We start from the raw sequence: 10,310 nt of genomic DNA on the forward strand, positions 1-10,310 counted from the left end.
AAGTACTTCTAGATTTGTGGCTTTAGATAGATTTGGTAGCTTCTTTAAATTTTGTGATCGAGTAAGGTCAACTTGTTTTAAATTCACCATATTCTGCAATATAATGAAACAAAATGAAGATATCATCACACCAAGCTAAATTGCTTAACTTTGCATTGCATGCCTTGAATTAACACAAACTAATAATAACAAAGAGGCACTACCTTCACTCCATCCCACAGTTTTGCCATTCTGCCATTTCTCAATTTCAACATTACAAGTTTCTGTGCAGAAAAATTCTCTAGCAAGGATTTCAGAGGGTATTACCAAGAAAGAAACCTTAGCTCAGTTGCCAGAATTTGTGGACCTTTAAGAAGAGTAAGTTCATCATAAGAGTACATATTCTATGTTAAATTTTCTTGTACATCAGTTGTTCATTAAAATATCAAAAAGATCTTTTATAGTGATTTTATGAACATTGTTATCTAATCGAGTTATTGAATATAAAAGTGTCATGTGTCGCATAGTCTCTTAGAAGGAAACAATAAAATACTTATTACGTGCTTGCTACCGGTGTCCTTGCCGTTTCGACCTAACATGTTTTTGGATACCAACACCACTTCCGGAATATCAATCATCATCGGTATGATTGAGTACATATTCTCAAAATTTTGTTTATTTTTTCTAGTATGCGTGACACTTTAGAGACTTTTTATAATATAGTTTTATTCTGGTCTGATCTAGAAGTAGGCCATGATTATTGTCTCTTCAGACAGAAATATTATTTTGGTTATTAGAGGAATAAATGTAGATTGTTTTTATCATACGTGTAGGATCTTAGTCAATGGTTATGAATTTGTTTCTCTAGCTCTAACACCATCTCCATCTAATATTCATCTTAAAAAAGAAAAGTACATATAAAAATGTAATTAACATGAATATTTAGTTGTAACAGATAAGTAACAACAGCTATTACTAGAACAACATACATACACAAGTCTCATAATATACTTTTAACAAAATTATACAAAAAAAGAAGTAAAATTGACTTCGTGGCAACAAGTATATTGTCTATTATCCTTCTCTGCACTTGCACCTGCAAGATATTGCCAATGGTCTGCAGGAAGTAAAGCTTATTCTAAACTTATTGTTCACCTGACTCATCTTTTTGGAATCACTTTGCCCTCAGACATATGAAGGGAAGGTACAAAGCCTTCATGTGTTGGAGCTCCTAGGCATCATGTTTGATTACGACTTTTCATCTGATAAGAGAAAATGAAAACTGTTGAATACATGAGTTTGAACCTCAAATAGTCCTTGGCTAAATCTTTGTTCTATACCCTATCCAAAATTTACTACTTTATGAAATTTATTGTGGTAAACATTTCGACATTACAAGTAAAATAGGATGTTTTTAAAATTTATTCAATAAAACTACAAAATTGTGTAAGATCTTTTTACGTTTCATATGAATACATCTGATTATAATTCATTCACATTCCTAGTAAAATAAGATCTTTCAAAAAATAACTCAATAAAATTACAGTATTAGATGAGATTTGTTTTGAAAATGAACTTACAAATTTTAAAATTATAACATATTTCAGTGCTATAATAGCTCTAGACATCATAGGTTTTTCAGAAAATAAAAAATTAAAGTTCTACTAAACTTAGATCAAAATATCATGCCAAAAGAAATGAACTAGTTACCTGGGATTATTGGGAAGATATGAAGTACAACTGATTGTAGTTGTTCAATGAAATTGGTACATAGAGTCACCCAATTCCATTTGCTGCATGAAACTGCTATATGACGATGTTCTTACTATGCTCACCCCGAATCCACGTGATGGAAACGCCCGATAATATTTGCCATTGCTTCTAACGTTGATTTTAAACCTTGTGAGATTTTTGGCTATGCTATTTAGGAAGTTGGAACATCTTTGGTCATACATCACAACCACTTCACATGATTTGACAGACCAAAACATATAACTTAGTTTCAGTCTAACTTCGTCGAATATACCTTTACCCTCACAATCAGTTATAGCGATGCTAAATTCAAGCTTATCAAGTTCTTCGAAGAGTACGAAGCCCAAAATGAAGCCATATACAGGGGAAGGTGGAGCAGAAGAGAGATCTATAATTACATAATCTTTTTTCGACTTAAACTCCAACCATTCTGGAACACTGCTTCCTGGATACCCATAAAAGGCTTGATAAGATTCATACTTCTTGTCATAATCGTTGTAATTTTCAAAATCATCTTGCTTTGGTGCAGATAGGTGTTGGTTAGCAAATTTCATCACGTTTATTCGTGCATTCAACCCAATAGCCTCTAGAGAATGTTCATCCAAGTTCCTGCATTTGAAGAACAAAACCTGTTTTCTGTTTTCCTTTAATTGTTCAACTGCCGTTGAATGGAAGAATACAGTCTTCAATGATTCGCAGCCGGCAGCATATAGAGTTTGCAGGGAAAGAGGAAGCTCTGGTATGGTTACAAGGTTCCAGCAAAAGGATATGTCTAGATGTAACAGTTGTGTATTGGAGAAGAATGCAGGTAACCTCTCAATAAGACTTCTACCAAGACTTAGCAATTCAAGCCTGCGTTGATGCCCTAATGATGAAGGAAGTGCTTTCATCCTCGTGAGTTCTAATCTCAGTTCTTTCAAATTATCTGATTTCAGTGTGAACTCCTTAAGATTATAACACCTACTAAGGTTGAGATAACTGAGCCTGCATAAATGGAGATCGGTTGCGAGTATAGTAAGGGACTCGCACCCACAAAGGTTCAAAATCTCAAGTTTAGGCAAAGAGAAAACAGATGGGTGCACACTGTTTAAACTCAAACAACGCATGAGGCACAATACTTCAATATTTGTGGCTTTTGATAAATCTGGCAGCTCCTTCAAGTTTTGTGAGTTTCTGAGGTCAAGTTCTTTTAAATTCGCCAGATTCTGTAATAAAATAAAACAAAATGACGATGTCACTAGAGTTAGATCAATTTCTTATTGCTTGAATTAGGAAAAACTTATAAGTGGTACTCATATTTACCTTCACTCCATCCCAAAGTTTTTCCATTCCACCCGATTCCAATTTCAATATCACAAGCTTTTCACCTGAAAATTTGTCTGGCAAGGATTTTAGAGGGTAAAAATCCCAACAAAGAAATCTTAGTTCAGTTCCCAAAAGTTGAAGCCCTTCAGCAACTAGTTGACTGTAGCAATTATAGTTACATTCCCCATATATTTCCATGAATCTTAGTCTGCTCATCTTAGCAAATATGTGAGGCATTAATTTTTGTTCCTTAAGTTCTTTCAAGTCAATTTGTATGCTTCTAATGGCCTCACTAACCTGTCATCAATATAGCAGAAAAGTTAAACAGCATTTACAACCACATTTCTCACAATAAATAAATATTCAGATGCTATATATTTATTTAGGCTTCAACCTTATCATTTTCCAAAGCTTCATAGATGTCATCAGGATCCAACAACCGGCTGCGTTTTCCAGGGTCTTCAGTAGACTCTTGACGAACAATCTCCCAAGCCATTTCTTGTATACTATCATGCATACATACAACATTATCTTTGGAAAAAGTTACAAGAGCTTTATCTTTAAGTCTTTCTAGTGCCACAACCACTGAATTATCTCTTTCACCATCTTTCAGTAAATATTTTAGGTAGCCAATGGTTATCTTCTCACGTGATCTGCAAAGAAAACATGCAAGATCAAGAAAAACTTCTTTTTCTTTTCGATCTAAATTGTCGTAACTCAGCTTTATGACATCATAAACTTTTGCAGGAGGCACTTTTTTAAGCTTGTCTAGCTCACTTTCCCATACTTCCACATTCTTTCCATGTAGTCGATGAGCCAAAAATTTCAGAATTAGTGGAAGCCCTTTGGCATAATGTACAATCCTTTTTGAGAGTTCATTGTACTCCCTTTGATGAACACTTTGGTTAAAGGCATTCAAATTGAAAAGTTCAAGAGCTTCATCTGAAGTCAATTCTCTAACATGGTATATCTCATCAGCTTTGTTAGCTTTAAGCACTTGCTCATCTCTGGTTGTTACAATTATGCTACTGCCTGATCCAAAATTGTCAACAGCTCCTAAAAGATCTGTTATGTGATCTGAATCATATACATCATCAAGAACAATGAGAACCTTCATTTGACGAATTCGCCTAACAATATCTTCTGGCAATGAATTTGGTGTGTCGATTTTTACACCTCCTAACAGTGCAGAAAAAATTTCTTTCTTCAAAGAAACTTTTCCATGTCTACTTAACTGTTCTCTTTCATTGGCCAAAAAATAGCAACCTTCATATTTGGACGTTAGTTTGTTAAATACTTCTTCTGCAAGGGTTGTCTTGCCAATACCACCCATACCCCAAAGTCCAATTAGACGGGCTTTTTCTGACTCTCTATGTATCAATGATTCTACATCTGCAATTCTTTTATCGATTCCAACAAGCACTTTTGAGTTAACCAGGGATTTCCTCAACTTCGTGATCACTAGATCCACTATTGCTTTTAGCAGGTCCGCATCATTTCTATAGGACACCAACACGCAAAGAGAGAAAAACGTCAAAGTCAATGTTATGAAAAATTTCCTTCCTTTCATCCATCCTTCTCAGTGGAGATTCCTTAACTACTAAATTCAATGAATCAACAAAACACTGGTTTAATCAGAATTCTAGCATAGTGGTATTGGCTTAAATTATATGTCATGCAAAAGTATGAATTTCTTAGCATATAAAGGCTTATATCATTTTGTAATTTAGCTACCATGATATGCACATATACTGTATGACCACTAGAAAACATTGATCATCTATGTGGAAGAAAAAAGAGCTAACCGAAATTTTGATGACTCAATGCCAGATAAATCAGCAGACTTTTTGAAGACACGTCTCCAGAGTTGAACCTCATTCTTATGTTTTCTTGCATGCTCAGCGAATGCTTTTCTGTAACTATCAGATGATTGATGCCGTACGTCTGTAGGTGTTACATGGTAGAAAACAGGGATGACAGTATGTCCATATTTCTCTTTGCATTCAAATATGGTCACAAGTTCTTTCAAACACCAACGAGAAGAAGCATAGTCTGGGGAGAATATGATCAAAGAAATGGATGATCCTTCAATTGCAGCAACGAGTGATGTCCATAGCTCTTCCCCCTTCTCAAGCTTATCATCTACAAAGGCATTTATTTTCTTCACATCAAAAGCCTCTGTCAAATGGCTAAGGAACCCATCACGGATATCTTCACCCCTGAAGCTAACAAAAACATCGTACTTTATTTGAGTTGAGCTTTTATTTGACATGGGTTTTTTCTCGGCACCATTCAGTTCTCGGAATAACCGAGAGAAAATGAAAAGGAACACACGGAGAAATTATCAAGTGACGAAGAAATACAACATATTCAATTTGTTAAACAAGGAGAAACTGGATTGGAACAAGTCAAGACTGGGTCTTTCTTTGTACTCAACAACAACAACAGAACATGTATGAACCAGAAGGTATATAATAGGAAGGAAATGAAGTTTGAAAGTGGAAAAATTGTAGGTTTTATCACATGACAAATACATTCATAAAACCAGCTTCTTCTTTATAAGAATGCTTCCTTTATGCCTTCCCTCTTCTTTTCTTCCTTCCTTTCCTTTGACCAAAAAGAAATAATTGATGGTGGTTGAGCATCAATTATAATATATATATATATATATATATATATATATATATATATATATATAATGTGCTAATTAAATCTAAGAGACCGAGAAAATCAATTAAAATGTAAACATGATAATATAATATTTAAACTTGACTATCACATGGGTTGATTCTCTTCATGTCCAGACCTAAGTAAGACAAAAAGAAAAAGAAAATCATGGGATATTACAGGAAGGAAAACCTGGATCAACATGAACCACAAACAACCAAATTCCATTTGTTTAATGAAATTGACACTTTGAGTCACGCAATTCCATTTTCTGAATGAATTTTTTATACGTTGAGCGGCTTACAAGGCTAACGCCAAATCCTTTCAAAAACTTGTGACAGTGCTTCTTCGACTGTAGCTTGGATTCTAAACCTTGTTTGGTTTTTGGCTCTGTTGTTTAAGAAGGTAGAACATCTTTCTTCACACATCACACACACGTAATCTGATACCTTCATTCTCTCCATCGATAGTGATCATTACTTCAAATCTATCAACATCTGTGTTATGGTACTTACCAAGAACAAAGCAGAAAATGAAATCAATAATTATAGAATCCTTTCTTGTCTTATACTCCAACCACTTTAGAACGCTACTTTCTGGATACACGTAAAAACCTGAATAAGAATCACAATTATCATCGTCACAACGGTCAACATGATTGTGACTGGGTGTAGATATTTGCTGGTTTGCATATTTCATCACATTGATTTGAACATTAAATTCAATAGCCACCATAGTCTGATTATATATCTAAGTTCAAGCATTTCCAGAACAGAATCCCTTTCCTGTTTTCCTTTAATTGTTTTTCCATGCTTCACAATGTCATTTAGTTCCCACAACCGACTACCTTTTCCAGGGTCTTCAACGGACTCTTGACGAACAATCTCCCACGCCATTTCTTGTAAACTATCATCTATAGATACAGTATTATCATCAGATATCAAAAGCCAGAGAATTATAACTATCATTATCTTTCAATAAAGACTTTAGACAATCCACATTTACAGCTACATGAGTTCTTTCCGAGAAAGAAACATGCAATGCAAGATCAAGAAATATTTCCTTTGCGATCTAGACTATCATAACTCAGTTTCGTTACTTCATAAACTTCTTTAGGAGGCTTTTTCTTAAGCTTTCCCAACATACTTTCCCATTCTTCTGTATCTTTTCCATGATGAAGACCAGCCCAAACTTTCACAACCAATGGAATTCCTTGTGCATAATCAACCACCCTTTCAGAAAGCTCTTTGTACTCCTGCACATGATCAATTTTGACATTATATCCTAATAGCTTAGAAAACATTTTTTCCTTCAAGGAAATTAGCTCATGTTTGTTTGATCGATATGTTTACCTGGTCACAATTTACTCTGGCAGCGATTTTGAAAACTGATGATAATATAATATGGCGGTTTCAAACGAATTACCTTAACAATCACCATTTATTACATTATATAAACTGATGATTTTCTGGGTAAAATACCGCAATTAAATGTTAAGAAGAAATTGAATATACCGCCACTTACAAATGTTGTAATTGACACTATCTTTACGACATTTATAACAATCGCTATTATCAAATATTGTCATCCAAATACTTTACTATTTACTAAAATATTGTCATCCAAATACTTTATTATTTACTATATCCATGTATATTTGTAATTTAATAATTTTTTTTAGTAATGAAAATTTAAAATATATAAAAAATAATACTACAAGATGTTAACTCTTTGACAAATGTACCAATTCGTTACAAGTAGTAAAAATGGAAGTTCAAGTATCATTTTTTCAAAGAATTTGTGTTCGTTTGTCTAATTGTGATTATTTATAAATTTTAGCAATAATGTCAACATAAAAAGATTGGTTTAATTTAAGAACAACATGCAAAATTAATAAATACTAAAGTTATAAAAGAATTTAGGAAAGACTTCACCAAGGTTGGATTTCATGAACCATACGAACGCAATATTTTCTACACAATTTCTCTATCTTGCTTAGACATCTTCATCATAAGCATACTAGCCCATAATTCCTTAGAAGCAAGTTCTAAGTCCAATATGTCAAAACATTAATTCCTTAACTATTTTAACACATGACTTGCATTAAGATTTGATATATAGAATGACCTAGAGATTACGTCTATTCCTAGAACCCAATCTCATGGTTGTTCTATCCAAGGTTAAGTCCCAATTCATTTTTCAATAATTAGATACAACCAAATAGCAGGTATTTTCATCATGCACATTAATAGTTTGAGATAGAACATATGAACAATGAAAGAGATTACATTGCATAGGAAAATTACAAAGAGTATAAGTTCATTACATCTAACTCCAATGAAATAGGAGCTTAGTCACTCCTAGGCATCTAGAGAACAAAGAGTATAAGTTCATTACATTCTCTGGTCCTGTCGCGTTTCCACACTCCAGCACACACCAGTTTTGTGTAACTTTCGAAAATATAACCACTTCAAAAAACCGTCCACTCGCTGGGCGAGATGACCTACTGGGCTATCTCGCTGGGCGACTGGGCATGCTCGCTGGGCGACTGGGTCTGACAGAACAACCTCACTTCTTCTTCGATCCTTCACTCTCCTATACAATAATCTCCAATAAAACACAAAATATATCTAACCTAAAAACAACCTAAAACTTTCCACAAAACACATGAATAAAAACAATTAAGAGGTCCAATCAAATAAGAATAATAAGTATTTTTCATACTTATCACAAGATAAATTAACAAACATCATCTTTCATCAAACATAACAAAACAATTACATCAGAGTATCATGTTCAAGTATCCAAACAAAAAGATAACATTATAAGTTTATCATGTAATTCTGCAACTAAAGTTTTTATCATAATTCTAACATATTTTGCTTCCACCACATAATCTGATTACATCATTTGGAGATGAAAAGTTCCTCCTAATATTTGATGCCTACAATAAATAGAAAATAAGAATATAAATGATCGAATTAAATGTGTAAATACAATAAGTTTAAGTTGAAGAATAGAAAATTGGAGGGAATAACTCTTTCTTTTTTGCCATATTAAAAAATAAGAGAGAATCAGAAAATTAAAATAAATACGGATTTATTACAAGAATGATAGTTAAAAACGATATATTTCATATGTAAAATATGAGAGTTCTGTAATTATCATATTATAATCTAAAAAAACAATAATTTTAAACAACCGACACAGTATAAAACTTTTTTGTAACGTGTATTTTGGAAAGCTTGTTATGAAAAATTCATTTTAAAACACTTTTTCAGGAAGATATTATATACATTTGGCGAAATTTGTTCCAGAAATCTTGTCCAAAAACTTGTTTCCAAACATATTCGTGCCTAGAAATTTTGTTATAAAAATCCCATTGCAAAAATCTTATTGTGAAAATTCAGTTCTTCAAATCCCATGGTAAAAGTTATATTCTGGAAATTCTAGAAAGCTTATTCCAAAAAAAATTATAAAATGAGTAATCTGGTAGTTATTTTCACGAAAGTAACTACCAGATTACTCATATTTTAATAAATATCATTTTCAAAATTGGGAGTGTGAAAAAATATTGTTTGGGTGCGGAAAAGAAAAGTCAAGAGAAATTACGTATAGACAGTTCAAATGTAGCCTACTTGCAACAGGTAAAGTATAAGTAAGCATAACTACTTTAACTATTTCTTCTTGAACCTCCAAAATTTCTAAGTTCACTCTTCGTAAATATGGCTTCTAGATTACTTGCTCTAAAAACTTTTCAAAACAAGTTTTTTGAAATTTTCAAAACATGATTTTTGGAACAGAATTTCTAAGAAAATAAATTACGAAATAAATTTTTAAGATCTTTGGAATACATGAAATGCATTTAGAATAAGATTTCTCTAACAAAATATTCAAGACAAGTTTTTCAGAATATATGTCGCACCTTTCAGAACAAGTATTTCAGAATGAGATTTTCAAAATAAGTGTTTTTTTGGTAGACATAAAACGTTTTTCAAAATATGAGGTGCAACAAATAATTAAAAAATAAATCTCAATTTCTTTTGACTAATTTTTCCAACAGTTCCTAACTTTTTTTTCTCTCTTTATATAATATAGAAGAAAAATAACTTGTTTTAACTATATTTTGAATTATACAATACAAATCATAAACTTACATTGAATAATATAAAATAGAATTATGAATTGAAATTTTGAACTATAATTTTAAATTATATAATGACTTAATTAAGTTTAAGTGCTTTGGTATTTTCATTTAAGTTCAAATTAAATTTTCTTGGTTTAATAAATACTTAAAAAATTTATATTTTTTAATTGAGTTTTTTTTTTCCATAATATGGAAGAAAACTAAATTATAAAAACATGTTATTTTTTATTTTCAAACTATATTTTGAATTATACAATGCAAAATTATAGGTTTAAATTAAATAATATAAAACAGAATTATGAATTGAAAACTTTAAAATATAATTTTAAATTATATAATGACTTAATTAAGTTTAAGTTCCCAATTGATTTTGTGTCTCAGAAGGGTATGATGTGTCATTTTCGCAAGTTATATTATTATATTTACCGTATCATGTCATGATTATATTTTATTATAATTT

General features: G+C 31.9%; 1 protein-coding gene across 2 annotated transcripts; it reads right to left on the minus strand.

Moving 5' to 3' along the window:
* Positions 1-897: 897 nt before the first annotated feature.
* On the minus strand, positions 898-5,651 carry LOC114163400 (disease resistance protein RPV1-like). 2 transcript variants are annotated; one of them, XM_028047715.2, is made up of 5 exons: positions 4,842-5,651; positions 3,431-4,535; positions 3,034-3,333; positions 1,690-2,936; positions 898-1,241 (listed from the first exon to the last, which is right to left on the minus strand). In XM_028047715.2, exons 1-4 carry the CDS (start codon positions 5,306-5,308, stop codon positions 1,734-1,736), a joined length of 3,075 nt encoding a protein of 1,024 aa, XP_027903516.1. In that variant the 5' UTR covers positions 5,309-5,651; the 3' UTR covers positions 898-1,241; positions 1,690-1,733. The 2 variants fall into 2 exon arrangements, with proteins under 2 accessions (XP_027903516.1, XP_085522619.1); XM_085666493.1 differs by having other exon boundaries at positions 898-1,261.
* Between the last annotated feature and the right edge of the window lie 4,659 nt (positions 5,652-10,310).

This window comes from Vigna unguiculata, chromosome 9 (genome assembly GCF_037176805.1).
Source record: "Vigna unguiculata cultivar grain cowpea cultivar isolate G323 ecotype 2 chromosome 9, ASM3717680v1, whole genome shotgun sequence".
Classification (NCBI taxonomy): domain Eukaryota; kingdom Viridiplantae; phylum Streptophyta; class Magnoliopsida; order Fabales; family Fabaceae; genus Vigna; species Vigna unguiculata.